We start from the raw sequence: 15,146 nt of genomic DNA on the forward strand, positions 1-15,146 counted from the left end.
CTACGTAGACCAGGCTGGCCTTGAACTCACAGAGATCCACCTGCCTCTGCTGGAACTAAAGGTGTGCACCACCACGCCCCGCTATTTATTTAATTGTTATGTATACAAGTGTTTTGTCTGTGTGTATATAAGTATACTGTGTGCATGCAATATCCGTGGAGGTCAGAAGAGGGTGTCAGATCCCCTGGAACTGGTGTTACAGACGGTTGTTAGATCCCATATGGTTGTTGGGAACCAAATCTAGGTCCTCTGCAAGAGCAAGCCAGTGCTCTTAACAGCTGAGTCATCTCTCCAGTCCTAGAAACAGATTTTAAAAAATTCTTTTCTAACTCCTTTTTTACAAGGACTCCTGAAGATCCCTAGTTTACTCTTGCCTGCAAGGTCTTCTTACCCCGTTAGTAACATTTACCGGATGTCTTTAGGGGCCAATCAGATAGTCTTTATGATGTCAGAGGTAGTTGGTTAAGACACCAAGCTTCTAGGCTCACTGCCATTTAAACTCCGCCAGAACAGTTGAAAGATTTCTTTCCTATGGGAGGAGGACATGGGTGTGAGATTCTTAGGGGTACATCTTTTGTAAAGTTCCCACACCTTGATCCTGAAGAGCCGGCCAGCAAAGACATAAATGACTGGGTTCAGGCAGCTGTTGATGAAAGCAAAGAAGTTGGCCAGCTGCAGGCCCAGGTCTGTGAGTTCCTTCCAGAAGCAGCTCTGAATGGCTCGCACCTGGACAAGAAAATCCAGGAAGGCAAAGAAGTGGTAGGGAGTCCAGCAGACCAGAAAGGTGCCCACCAGTGTGAGGATCAGCCCTGTGGTCTTGCTACCCTTGGGAACCCCACATCTGGCCCTGCTGGGCGCCTCCCGCCCTCGTAGGGAAGCCAGGATGTGGTAGTTGAAGAAGATGATGGCAATCAGAGGAAGAAGGAAACTTAGCACGTTCAGCTCCACCATCCTGGCAAAGTGCCAGGCCTTGTGAGGGAACAGCAGGATGCAGGCGGAGATGTTCAGTTCAGGGATGGCTTTGACGGAGCGCAGCAGGAATGTGGGGATGCTCAAGAGGCCCCCTGCTAACCAGATGAGTAGGCAGGTGGCTTGGGCTTGCCGCCGGCTACGCCACCCCCGGCTGGCCATGGGGTGCACCAGCACCCTGTAGCGGTCCTGACTGATGGCCACCACCAGGAAGATGCTGATGAACAAATTGGCCTTGATGACTCCGCTGACCACACGACAGAGGTCGACTCCAAAGGGCCAGTTGAACTGGTTCCCGACATTCTCTGCCCAGAAGGGCAGGCCCAGGACAAACACCAGATCGGAAGCTGCCAGGTTGGCCAGGTAGATTTCTGCAACCTTGAGGCGCCTCCGAGGCAGGAGAAAGAGACACAGGACTGAAAGGTTCCCCAGGAGGCCGAAGAAGCAGATGGTGATGACGAATCCGGGAAGTACCCTGTACAGCAGGGCCCAGGCTTCAGGAGCACCCTCACAGGAGGTGGCATTGGGCAGGGCCAGCTGGCTTTGGTTGGAGGCCTGTGGCTCCAGCAGAAACTGGGACGCCATCCACAGTGACCTGAAATGGACAGAGCACAGGATGACACGGGGCCCAACTTTGGCCTACAGGCCAAACCCAGCCTGCTGTCTGTTTTGGACAATAAAGTTTTATTGGCACACAGCCATACCCATGACTAATTGACATAATCTGTGGCTATTTTCATGTTATGGTGGCAGACTGGAGTGGGTGCAGCACAGGCTGTGTGGCCTGAAAAGCTGTTCATCATCTGCTCCTCTGGAGGAAGAGTGGCCTGCTCTGTAAAGTGGGGAAGAATGGGCGGCACTTTGGACCTGAGTTCAAATGCTGCTATGACTCCTTACTGACAGTGACTTAGACCCGTTGGCTTTTCCTTTCCTTAAAAAAATAAAATGGAGGGGGCTGGAGAGATGACACAGCGGTTAAGAGTACTGGCTGCGCTTGTAGAAGACCCACATTCGTATCACAGCACCCACATGGCGGCTAACAACCATCCTAACTCCAGTTCCTGGGTATCCAATGTCCTCTTCTGTCCTCTGTGGGCATTGCATGACACGGGTACATACATACATGCAGGCAATACACTCGTACACATAAAATAAAAATAAATAAGTTTTTAAAAAATAGAGTAGAATCGTTTTGAGGATAGTGATAGCATCCACGGAGCGCTCAAAAGAAATGCTCGGTAAGTGCAAGGCAGCACTTAGTTCATTAAGGACCAGATTATTGTGGGTGATAAAGAGTTACCAGCCAAGCATGGTAGCGTACTCCTGCAATCCCAGTTCTTGGGAGGCTGAGGCAGGAGGATCATGAGGTCCTGACCAGCCTGGGCTACGTAGAAATAGTCTGTCTCCAAGCAACTTCCCTTCTCCACCAAAAGCAAAGCAAACAAACAAACAAACACCTAAGGGTCTAGCTCGGTGACAGAGAGCTAGCCTAGCAGGTACAGTTCCTTGGGTTCCATTTTCAGTAACACACACACTCACACACCAAAACGAAACAGAGTTCAGCAAACACTTAACGAATGCCTACTCTGCCTGAGCTTTGCAAGGCACCAGAGACAGAAAAGGGCACTCCAGCTCACGGTGCTCCTTATCTGGAGAACACAGTCATGAAGCCCATGTTGTCGACTAGCACAGAGCACACAGGACTCAGAGGGGCACAGCTGCCAAGAACTGGCTGTGGGGACGGGGACAGCAGAGTGAACAGGGATGGGCAATGTGGAAGACTTCCAAAGGAGAAGTGCTTTCTTCTAGGCTGGAAAACTTGAGCAACAGAACAAGGGAAATGACCAGCACGTTATTGAACGCTGGTCTGTGTTTGGGGTACTATTCTGGCTGACTCACATTTAATTATTTTCTCATTTGATCTTCATAGCAGCTTTGTAAAGAAAGGGCTATTGTCAACCCCTTGACCAATCAGAAAACTGAGCACTGAGACCCTGAGTCACTTTTCTAAGGTCACATAGTTTGCCATGGTGGAGCCTGAATTGGAACCTGGGAGATTAGATTAATGGAGGTGGGAAGATCATCTCCCCTACATGTGGATGGCACTACTCCATGGGCTTGAGCTCTGGACTGAATAAAAAGGTGAAAGGGAGCTGAGTACCAGCCTTCATCTCTCTGCCTTCTGACTACAGACACCGTGTGACCAAGAGGCTTCCTGCTCCTGCTGCCATGACATCCCCCCATGTTGGATTGTGAGCCAAAACCAGCCCTTTCTCTCTTAACTTGCTTTTGCCAGGGTATTTTATCCCAGCAACAGGAAAAGTTACAAAGACAGGGAGCATGTAGCCTAGGGGAGGACAGCCTGGATATGGGCAGGTAGCAACCACGTAAACATGCAGTGGGTGACAGCGGGGTGAGGTGACAGTGGAGGCAGTGAGAGCTGGTCAGGCCCCAGACACATTGGGAAGCTTGTGCCACCCACCATGATTTCTGAAAGGAGGAGCGGGATGGTGTCAAGGTCCTGGACTGGGCACCTGGAGGGGTGACATTGTCACCAAATGAAATGGAGAGGGCAGCGTGTGAAATGGAACAGACTTTGGAGGGATGATCAGGAGTTCAACTTTGGAGTTGTTAAAGTTGAGAGTGATCAGTGGGCAGGTCCAGGATGACGATATAAAACTGGGAGTTGTGATCACGTGATGAGCCTTAAAGCCACAGACTGGATGATATCTAGAGACTGAGTCAGTAGGGAAGAGATTTAGCCTATGGCTGACACTGGACAGAGAGACAGGAAGCTTGGAAGTGATGGCTTGGTGGCCAAGACATCCATGGTATATAAGCTAAGTAGCTCTGACTTGGAACATACAGAGGAGTTTGGATGCTCATATATCACATATGTGTGTGTGTGTGTGTGTGTGAGAGAGAGAGAGAGAGAGAGAGAGAGAGAGAGAGAGAGATGCATATGTGCATGTGAGTGTACATGTGCCCAAGTGTATGCGCAGAGGCCAGAGGAAGGCACTGGGTGTCCTGCTCTGTCACTCTCTTGTTCCTCTCTTGAAACATGGTCTCTGATTGAACCTGGAGCTAGGCTGGCAGCCAGCAAACCCCAGCGATCCTCCTGTCTCTGCGACAGCACAAGTTACATGGTCCAAGAAACCATGTTTTGTTTTTATTTTCAAAAAAAATTGTAAACAATTTTAGAATTAATTTTTAATTAATTTTTATTTGATGTATATGACTGTTTTGCCTTCATGCATGTATGTGCATCACATGTGTGCAATGCCCACAGGGGCCAGAAGGCATCAGATCACCTAGAACTGGGGTTTCTGATGGTTGTTAGCTGCCATGTGGGTGCTGGGAACTAGACCTGGGTCCTCTGCGAGAGCAGTCAGTGCTCTTAATCACTGGGCCACCTCTCCAGTCCCTCATGCATTTTTTAAATGTGGGTTCTTGGGATTTGAACTCAGGACTCATACTTACACAGCAAAAGCCGATCCTCTCCCAGCTCCTGGATGTTCCTGGTATAATGGCTTTGTCCTTTCATTGCAGGGCATAAATCCACAACTATTTCCTTATTTTATGATTTGGCAGTGCTTTTTATGAGGCTGACACACTGCATACTGTGCTGAGGCAGATGGCAGTACTTTTTAATTTTGTAATAAATTTCCTTAAAGTGATGGGCTGAAAACACAATTTTTAACCAAATTTTCTGTATTGAGTTTTTGTTTCTCAAGGAAGTTGACATTAAGTATGTAGTTCCCAAGTTCCAATCACAAGTCTGTGTCAGCAAAATCATATTTATACCCCCAAATGTCCATGCCCCTGTCCCATCCCTGGAACCCTCAAATATGTTACCTTTGATGGCAAAGGGGACTTTGCAGATGTGGTTAGATTAAGGACCCCGGAATAGGGAGATGATCCCGGATGGTCCATGTGGGCTCCACAGCATCACACGGGTCCCCATAGGAGGGAGGTCAAGGTCAGAGGGAATGTGAAGATGTTGCTCTGCTGGCCCTGAGCTGAATTGGGGTGACAGGCTTGAGGAAATCTGCAGCCTCTAAGGGCTAGGAAGGCAAGAGGCAGCTTTCCTCCAGGAATTCCAGAAGGTGACAGCCCTGTCCACACCCCAACTGTTGCCCTGGCCTCCAGGGCTGTATGAGCATCCATTCATGTTGTTCCAAGCTTCCACACCTGCGGGAACTTGTTGTGGTAGTCATGACACACTGGTTCTGGCTCAGGATATCGGAGGTCTCTGCCTGTGCTGGGAACTGAGCTTGCACCTGGTGAGGGCAACAGGTTTTCTCTTCCAGCCACCGTAGCCACAGAGCAGGACCACTCAAGTCAGGCCCCTTCCTTCCTTCCTTCCTTCCTTCCTTCCTTCCTTCCTTCCTTCCTTCCTTCCTTCCTTCCTTCCTTCTTTCCTTCCTCCCCCCCCCTTTTCTGTTTTTGATCTTTTTGAGGCGGAGTCTCCCTATAGCCCCAGCTGACCTGGATTCGCTTTGGAGACCAGACTGACCTGGAACTCACAGAGATCCATTTGCCTCTGCCTCTGTCTCTCAAGTGCTGGGATTAAAGGCATGTGCCACCACGCCCTACTCTTGCTTTTTTAAACTTAAAAAAAAGATTGTGTGTGTGTGTGTGTGTGTGTGTGTGTGTGTGTGTGTGTACAAGAATGCATGTGCTACAGCACAAAATTGGAGGTCAGAAGACACCCTTCAGGTGTGAGTCCTCACCTTTCCATCTTGTTTTAGACAGGGTCTCTTCACCCCTGCGTAAGCCAGGCTAGCTGGCCTGCAAGCTTATGGAGATTCTCCTGTCTTAGCCTCCCATCTCCCTGTATGGCTGTACTGGGATTACAGACTCCGGTGCTGTTTTTATATGGAGTTTTATACGGAGTGTGGCTTTTATACGGGTTCAAGGGATCTGAACTGAGGTCCTCACGCTTGCACAGCAAGTACTTTTACCCACTGAACCTCCTCTCCAGTACCACAGGCTTGGTTTAAAGGGCATCTTAATTGGCTGTTGCCTATGTTGTACAGTTGGCCACAGGGAAGCCATCTTCCTTCACTGTGTCTTAGCATCAGCTCTGAGATTTGCCTAGCACACTGTAGATGAGCAATAAACCACAGATATGGATGTTGTTAGTGATATTTGATTCTGTGAAAAACTCAGAGGGGCCCCGGGAGCATCTGCTGGAGACGAGGATCCTGCACTGTGGTTCTTCTGAACTGTGTACATTTTAGCCTCTGTGAATGTGACTCGGGAAAGCATGATGGGCCTCCACAGGCCAGCACTTTCCATACCAGCTCCAGATTTGGCATGCAGGTGACGATAAAGCATTTGACATATAGACACGGCGGACTGATGGCTCATGTCTGTAAGCTCAACACAGAGGTTGAGGCAGAAGGATTGCCGTGAGTTTGAGGCCAATCTGGGCTTCATAGTGAGTTCCATACAGAACAGCCTGGATTATGAGTGAGATCCTGTCCCATTAAATGTAAGCAAAGTAGCTGGGAGATGGTTCTGTTGGTAAAGTCTTGATGGGTAAGCAGGAGGGCCTGAGTCTAATCCTCAGCACCCACATAAAAGTCAAGCATAGTATCATGCATTTTCAATCCCAGTGCTGAGGAGGCAGAAGCAGGAGGATCCCTAGAGATCAATGGCCAGTCAGCCTAGCCTAATTAGCAAGCCCCAGGCCCCAGGGACAGATCCTATCTCAAAAAACAAGATGGGAGCTGGGCTGGGTAGCATATGCCTTTAATCCCAGCACTTGGAAGATAGAGGCAAGTGGATCTCTGTGAGATCGAGGCCAGCCTGGTCTACCTAGTGAGTTCCAGGCCAACTGGGACTAAAGGGAGACCCTTTCTCAAAAAACAAAAACAAAACACCCCCCATACATACACAAAACAAGGCGGGGGAGGACGGGCAGATGGTTCAATTGGTAAAGTACTTGCTGTGCAAGCATGAGGACTTGGCTTTGATCCCACATAAAAGCACCCACATAAAAGCCTGTGTGCACCTGGGATCCCACTGCTGGGGAGGCAGAGGCAAAGAGGATCTCTGGGGCTCACTGGCCAGCCAATCTAGCCTAATAAAATAAGGTGAAGGGCTGATGAGATGGCTCAGTGGGTCAAGATGCCTGCTGCTAAGCCTGATGACTTGAGTTCGAGCCCCACAACCCACATGATGGAAGAAGAAAACCAACTCCCACAAGTTGTTCTCTGACCTCCACACTTATGCTGTGGCACACACCCTGAACACATACACATACATACACAAAATAAATACAGTTGTAAAAAGAAAAATGATAGTGTGGAAAGCAATTAAGGAAGACACCCAACATCAACCTCTGGCCTCCACATGCACATACAAACCTGTACACACACACACACACACACACACACACACACATATACACACACATACACGACAGTAATAACAAAGTGGATGGCTCCTAAGGAACAATGCCCAAGGTTGACTTGTGGCCTCCATATGCACATGTGCACACACAGTCACATGCACACACATGTGTCTGCATACACTCACACAAGCACACACATACATACACCTGAACAAACAACTAAATACATATATATGCACATGCACACACTCGCACATGCACACATACCCACACATGCATACATATACCTGCACATGAACACACCTGCATACACACACCTACATATACACCCCACATATATGCACACATATGCATGAAAACATCCACATGCATACACACCCACGCATGCACACATATACATACATACTCATGGGCAAAAGAAAAAACTATAAGCACAGCTCACAGGAATGCTGGCACGATCCCAAGATGAGAGGCTGTTTTCAAGCCCCTCTTAACCTGAGCACAGACTGGGCCAAGGAATGCTTGTTAGTCATTTTGGAGAGATGAATTTGAGCTTTGCCGGTTAGCTTGTGGACAGCAACAGGCCAGAGTGTGTGAGGCTCCATGGCTCTCCTCAGCATAAGTATGGTTCACTTAGCCTTGACATACAGAGCTATTGGAACCTTCCGGTGCTGTTCTAAACACTTTCTGTCTCCTTTCCATTCTGAAAAAGTGATTATAACTCAAACCAGATCTAGGGGGTGGCTCAGTGGGTAAAGCCCATAAAACTTTCACTGTAAAAGTATGAGGACCTGAGTTTGGATCCCCAGAACCCATACAAACTGGATGTGGTGGGTGAGTGTGTGTAATCCCAGCACTCCTATGGCAAGATGGGAGGAAGAGACAGGAGAAGCCCAGGAGCTCATGGGCCAACTGGCCTGGTGTACGCAGGGGCAAACAACCAGAAACTCTGCTCCAAACAAGGTGGGAGAAAAGGATCACTGCCTGCGACATCCTCTGAAACACACAGACACACAGACACAGACACAGACACACACACACACACACACCCATACACATACGTGCGGATAAACCCCAAACCAGAAGCTAAGAGTGATGGTTCATGTCTGTAATCTCCAACTCCCACCAACTCTGCACTTGAGGGACTGAGGCAGGATTGCTGTTAGTTTGGGGCCAGCCTGGGCTACATAGTGAAACTGTCTCAAAACAACAACAACAAAACAATAATAACAGCAAAGGAACACCCAGCAAAACCCCTTAAACTAGACCCGGAGAGAAAAAGTTTCTTAGATTGATTTAATTAGTTTTGAATACTTATTCTGCCAATGCTAGGTGTACAAGGATACTTTCTGTTTGTCGCATTTTGCTAAAGACGCAATCTATGATTCCATCAACAATCCTGAGAGGAAGCAGATGGTCACTGACTTACCCAGACAGGAAATGAAGAATTCGAGGCTTCAGCTGGATTTCTGATGGCGACAACTGCCTCAGAAGGGTTCTTGTTCTGGGCAGCTCTGTGGACACACGTTGGCCTTAAATGAATAACCTCCGTTCCCATGACGTCATGAGGGGATTGCCCAAAAAGTGAGTCTTTCAAGCCAGGGAAGGTGAGCTGGGGTTCACAGAGGGGCGTGGCCTCCCTTTTTACTTGGCACTTGGGGATGGTAGAGGTTATTCAATTACCATCTCCCACTTTTCTCTGCTGACATTTGCCACCTGGTGATTTTGCCTAAGAACTGTTTGTTGGCAAATGGGCCACACAGACACATTTCAGTGTGGCCAGCACCCCCAACACTCATCCCCGTCGGTACATTGAGCAATGGCTTCCCCAATTCCTTGTGGGTCCCTGAATGTCTGGGATTTGGCCACAGGTTTGTGGGAGCCAGCTAGAACAGCTCTTGAATTTCAGCCTTGAAGGACATGTAGCCAAGAATCCATCAGCGTGGACTTCATTGTACAAACAGTGAGTTGGGAAAAAATTTGACTCACACAGTGCTCAGAGTTGAGTAAGATCAGATGCTCTTTTCCTAATCTTCCCTGGTGGCTCTGGGATTGATTTTATTGTGAGCTGGCGTCCACTAAGCCAAGCTACCCTAAAACTGGCTTTCAGGGAAGCAGGAATGCCTGGCTTTCTCTGAGAGTCTGGCGCCAAGATCCTTAGGCTATGGGCCAGCTGTCTTCATTCCTCTGCCCTCCTGCCAGGAACCACCTATGTTCACGGCTGGAACTCACTTCTAGAGGTGGGCGGGCCCCAGGCATGCAGTCACAGATGCTCCCTTTGCACCTAACATCTGACCTCTTCCTTACACTTCTGCCTGCTGTTACCATTGTCCCGGCGTGGCTCACTGCATGCTCAGTGTTTCCAGATGTTTTCTCTGTTGCTAGGGGTTTAAAATTGTGGAAGCAGAAAAATAAATAATAGAGGGAGAACTGGGGGGTTGCTCCTCTTTCCCTCAGGCCACACAGCTCCCCTGGGGCAGGACATTGTGAGACCTGCAGGTGTTAGACTGGTGCATTGTATCCTCCTGGAACTGGCTCAGCCAGAAGAAAACAAGCCTCAAGATTGGCAGTGCAGTCAGGCTCCCTAACTAGAACTGGCTACGGGAGTCCAGACTGTATTGTGGTTGAGAAGCATCTTTCCTAGGGGGCATGTCTCCTTGCCCAGCACTGACTATACTCAGCAGAGCCTGAGGCCAGTTCTGAGGAAGGGTCTCATCTCAGCATCCCTAACTGGGGAGGTATGTCCACAAGCCCACAGGGAGGAGAACAGCTGGGCTGGGCTGGGGCTGTGTCCACCAGCGTTATGGGGACTGATGAAACTGAGCTTTGGGGAGTGAGTCTGAGGTGGCTGGTCCAGGCCCAGGGCTACCCTGGGTGGGATGGAAAGGTTCTTTGAAGAGAGACTTGTCCCTCCTGTAGCGGGAAGCAGGCCTGCATCCAGGGAGCAAAGGGTTCCCTTGTCCTTGTGGCAAGGGGCAGTGGACAGTGGGAGAGGGCAGACCAAGAGGCAAACAGGCCCATCACATGGCTGAAAGTGGGAGGAGGCTGAGGCAGGAGAAGGGGGTGGACCCTCCACGAGGGTCTTCTGGCCTTTTCTGTGTGAGGCTCCATCTGTGACTCACACATGTGCTATGGGGACTGGTTTATCAGCACAGTTCAGTTGAGCTGTCCTTGGTGGGTCCCCTGGGTGAAGGGGGAGGACAAGATCACCAAGGATGCAGGGCCCATCTGCCAGGTACCTCAGGGTCTCCTCTGGCTCTGCTGTATAAGGTCTCCACCTCTACCCAGCATGAAGATGAAGGAGGGAAGCAGCAGGATGGGATTCTTGCAGGGTGAGGTGTCCTGTGCTCATCAGGGTCCAATCCAGGCCCTCACTTCTATTCAAGGTGTGTGGTCACCCACCTTGTCATAGGATGAAGGGCCTCATATAGCATAGTCTGTGACCAAGGACTAGACAACCTTTTGCTTTCCTGTCCTTTTCTTTCAGTCCATCTTGCTAGAAGAATGTTCCAGAAATACTTGGATGTCCCAGGACAGTGGCCCCCACCTCTGGAGTTCATGTTTTCGTAAGGTCTAACTGAGCTACTCAGAGCCACACTGTGGCCGAGTAGGCATCTCGAGGGTTCCTAGTTCCTCCAGGAGTGACAGGGAATGTCATCAGATGACAATGACCTTCCACTTCTCTCTAGCTGTTCAGACCTCATCCACCTCCTTGGTCCCCTGCAGCCCTCACACCTAGCGCCAGGCTGAGGGACGCAGGGACACTTGGGCAGGGGATGGTTGTGGACATCAGAGCATCTTGGTTCCAGGTGCAGCCCGAGTGGACCACTGCCCGCAGCTGGCCCTAGGAAGGGTCGGAGTGGTGCCCGTGGGTGAGTGAACACTACACCAAGATTGCACGGACCAGGCGAGTTTACAAAGGACCCACCTGTGCTTTCAGGCCCCCTGCTGGCTGCTTGAGAGACGACAGGGGCTTCCAGTCTCCTCTCAAGGAAGTCTCAGCCTAGGTTCCTACCCTCAGGAGGAGACCTCCCTAGGATCACACTCAGAAGGACTCCTAGCCTGGATAAGCAGCTCTGTTTCTTTCCATTTTGGAACCTAAGTAAGCCCAGATCATTTCTCTCCTTGAAACCCTCTGACACCATCTCCAGTAGAAGCAGAGGTTGGGGCGGGGCAGTGGTGTGTGAGGCCATGCCCTCTGGCACTGCCAGGTCCCTCTGCCTGGAGCGGCCTTCCCACGGAGTCATACACCTGCCTCTTCAGGTCGTCCCACAGCCCACAAATCGCCCTGAGAGAACCATTCCCTGAAACCACCTCTCCTGTCTGACCTCTTGGCTCCTCCTACCCCTTTAGCTTACATTTGCTTTCACTTCCTGTCTCCTTCAGCAGCTGAAGGGGGTCATCTGCATGGATTAAGGTCACAGTCACCCCCAGGAAGGAGGTCATCTGCATGGATTAAGGTCACAGTCACCCCCAGGAAGGAGGTCGTCTGATTGGATTAAGGTCACAGTCACCCCCAGGAAGGAGGTCATCTGCATGGATTAAGGTCACAGGCACCCCCAGGAAGGAGGTCATCTGCATGGATTAAGGTCACAGTCACCCCCAGGAAGGAGGTCATCTGCATGGATTAAGGTCATAGTCACAACTTCTGCCACAGAGCTGATGGTCCCAGTGTGGATGCTCAGTACTTATTTGCTGAATGAATTCAGAGTATTTTTATTTATTTATTTATTTATTTATTTATTTATTTATTTATTTACAACCACTGCATGTTTGTCTTATGTCAGGAAATATGTTCCCAAACACTTGTGGGTGCCAGGTCCGATGTGCACACCGAAGACACAGTGCTGACTAAGCCCTCTCCCTGCCCCTTTAAGAAGCTCTCCATGGACAAAACTGTACTGATGTCTGGTCACAACTGTGGAACGCAAAGTGGCAAGGAGGCGCCAAGACCCTGAAGTAAAACACGAAGAGTGACAGGAGATTGTGTGTGTCAACTTGGCTGAGCCAAGGTGTGCTTAGGTGTGCAGTGATGTGACGTCTGAGTGTGTGGGAGCCTCTGGAGTAGATCAGTGTTGGAACCAGTAGGTTGAGTGGAGCAGACTGTTCTTCCTGCGGACGGGTTGTGCTCTGTCTACTGGAGCCTTGAATAGAGCATCCAGGAAGAGGAAGGGGAAATTAAGCTCTTTGTCTGGCTGTCCCTAAACTGAGATCGATCTCTCCTTTTGCCCTTAGACTGGCATGTAGACCAGCCGCCTTCCTGGGCCTCCAGTTTACAGAGGCAGATGGTGCGGCTTCTTCACACGAGTTAATTCCTCCTAATCAGTCTATATCCCCTCCACAGTCTTCTCTACCATCTCTATCACCTCTGTCATCTCTACAGTCCCCATCATCTCCATCATCTCCACCATCTCTATTTCTATCTCAATTGTCTTCATCTCCAGCCTCTCTGTCTCCATTATCTCTAGCTCATCTATCTTTATTTCTGCCTCTATCATCTCTATATCTCTGTTATTTCCATTTCTAGCTCTGTCATCTCCAGCTCTAGTATCCCTATCTTACTTTCATCTCTATCTATCTCTACCATCTATCTCTCCTGTTCTTATTTCTCTGGAGAACTCTGACTAATATGCAGGATATAGGAATACTGTACAGTATAGGGATATTTGAGTTGGGTTTTGAGGGGTGTATAGGAGTTTTAAAGGCAGGTAAGTTACGAAAGATATTGTAGGCAGAAGGAACAGAATGTATATTATTATTTATTATTATTTAAATTTTTTTTGGTCTTTTTGAGACAGAGTCCCCCTTTAGTCCCAGCTGGCTTGGAACTCATTGTGTAGACCAGGCTGACCTTGACCTCACAAAGACCTACCTGCATCTGCCTCCCGAGTGCTGGGATTAAAGGTGTGTGCCACCACGCCCGGCCTTTATTATTTTTATTTTATGTGTGTAAGTGTATTGCCTGCTTATAAGTAAGTGCACCCACGTCATGCAGTGCCCATGGAGGTCAGAAAAGGGTGTCGGATGCCCTGGAACTGGAGATACAGATGGTTGTTAGGTGCCAAGTGGGTGCTGGGATTCAAACCCAGGTCCTCTGCAAGAGCAGTCAGGCTCTTAACTGCTGAGTCATTTCTCCAGCCCCCAGCAGCATGTACATTATAACCACACATGTGCACAAGATGTGGGTGGCTCACCCAGAGCGTGGTGTCTGGAGCTTGGTGTCAAGCCCCATTGTGTATTCTTTTTATGGGGCCTCATCAGTCCCTACCCTTGGGTGGGCTCACGGTTTGGTGCAAGGAAGTTTAGCGGACATTGAACTCAGATTGGGTGTAGGTGCTGAGAGAGTGCTGCGGAGTCAGTCCGTGCTCAAGGCTAGGTGAGGGGGAGAGCTGAGCAGCAGCTCCAGGAATGTGTTGGCCCTGCTTGCACCTGGGCATCGCTGAGAGGCTGAAATAAGCATAGGAGATGTTCACTCTGGGCTGTGGCTGTGTTCACAGTGTGCCGCATAGGAGATGCTCACTCTGGGCTGTGGCTGTGTTCACAGTGTGCCGCATAGGAGATGCTCACTCTGGGCTGTGGCTGTGTTCACAGTGTGCCGCATAGGAGATGTTCACTCTGGGCTGTGGCTGTGTTCACAGTGTGCCCCAGATATGGAAATGCTGATGTCTCTTTCCTGTCATGACTTTGCCCTGTGTGATCTGGGATGGGGCCAAGTGGCAAAAGCCCTGTGTTATTTTTCAGTCGGTTCACACACCTGATGGCTTATGGGTACAGCACAGAAAAAGGCATGGGGCAAGTTCATTGTCCTTTCTGATATTTCTAATAAACGTGGAATTAGATGAGCTAGTTACAGCGCTGATCCCGGGAGCCTGCATCTTTAACAGGGCTCGTGTTGCTCTTTACTACAGGGAAGCTTCCAGAAGTACAGGAGACTGAAATAGCTGAAGATGGTCATAACTCTTCCTAAAGTCGTGGGGTCACCCTGGACCATCCCAGCTCTCATGGTGCCTAAAACTGTGAGACAGAGACAGATGCACAGAGAAAACCGGGTCACTGTCATTGTACCTGGCAAGCTCTACGCCGCAACAGAAGACACAGTGGGTTGGGCACAGGTTGGTGTGCGATGCATCTCAGGGTGATCAGGGAGGCAGCTGGAGAGTTTGTGTCAAGTCCTGAGCATGAGAGGAAACCAGTCACTGAGGGATGGTGCAGTTTTGAGAACGACTGGACCTCTCGTGGCCCAGTTGTCCTTGACCTAGAGACTTAATGTTCCAGAAACTCAACAGCACCAAAGTCACCCTGAGACAGTGGCTCCTGAGTTCACTGTCTCATACCAGCGAGGATTAAAGATGTGGATACTCATGGGGTTCGGCAAAGTGGAAACAAGATTTAAGAAGGGAAACAAAGGAAAAGTGTGAACTGAAAGAAAAATAAAACTTTGAGAATGGAAGTTCCCATGTGTCTTAGTTTGTTTCTTCATTGTTGTGACAAAATACCCTGAACAATACCAACCTGGGGAGGAAAGGCTTTATTCAGCTCACATCTCCCAGGTCGCAGTTCATCAGGGAGCCCAAGATAGGAACTCAGGGCAGGAACCTGGAGGCAGGAGCTGGAGCACAGGCCATGGAGGAACACTGCTTACTGGCTTGCTCCCGTGGCCCCTACTCAGCTTGCTCTCTTATCCAACACAGGACCACCTGCCCAGGGGTGGCACTACCCACAGTGGGCTGGGCCCTCCCACATCACTCAAGTGGGCTGGGCCCTCTCACATCATTCAATAATCAAGAAGATGCCCCACAGATATGGCCACTGGCCA

At 49.6% G+C, this 15,146-nt stretch overlaps 1 protein-coding gene and 2 long non-coding RNA genes across 5 annotated transcripts; 2 read left to right on the top strand and 1 right to left on the bottom strand.

The window, feature by feature from the left end:
- Positions 1–201: 201 nt before the first annotated feature.
- Bdkrb1 (bradykinin receptor B1) lies at positions 202–9,038 on the bottom strand. Of its 3 annotated transcripts, XM_029559965.1 has the most exons (3): positions 8,760–9,038; positions 4,825–5,249; positions 202–1,564 (listed from the first exon to the last, which is right to left on the bottom strand). In XM_029559965.1, exon 3 carries the CDS (start codon positions 1,552–1,554, stop codon positions 463–465), a length of 1,092 nt encoding a protein of 363 aa, XP_029415825.1. In that variant the 5' UTR covers positions 1,555–1,564; positions 4,825–5,249; positions 8,760–9,038; the 3' UTR covers positions 202–462. The 3 variants fall into 3 exon arrangements, with proteins under 3 accessions (XP_029415825.1, XP_017651688.1, XP_029415824.1); XM_017796199.2 differs by lacking the exon at positions 4,825–5,249 and having other exon boundaries at positions 8,760–9,037; XM_029559964.1 differs by lacking the exons at positions 4,825–5,249; positions 8,760–9,038 and adding an exon at positions 4,450–4,728.
- Positions 9,039–9,417: 379 nt separating this feature from the next.
- Positions 9,418–11,990, top strand: LOC115068851. Its single transcript, XR_003848212.1, has 3 exons — positions 9,418–9,570; positions 11,140–11,432; positions 11,717–11,990. It is a non-coding gene; the product is annotated as an uncharacterized LOC115068851 (long non-coding RNA).
- Positions 11,991–12,097: 107 nt separating this feature from the next.
- LOC115068850 lies at positions 12,098–14,764 on the top strand. Its single transcript, XR_003848211.1, has 3 exons — positions 12,098–13,234; positions 14,239–14,442; positions 14,606–14,764. It is a non-coding gene; the product is annotated as an uncharacterized LOC115068850 (long non-coding RNA).
- The last annotated feature ends 382 nt before the right edge of the window (positions 14,765–15,146 follow it).

Source organism: Nannospalax galili, unplaced genomic scaffold (assembly GCF_000622305.1).
Source record: "Nannospalax galili isolate Female #2095 unplaced genomic scaffold, S.galili_v1.0 scaffold188, whole genome shotgun sequence".
NCBI classification, from domain to species: domain Eukaryota; kingdom Metazoa; phylum Chordata; class Mammalia; order Rodentia; family Spalacidae; genus Nannospalax; species Nannospalax galili.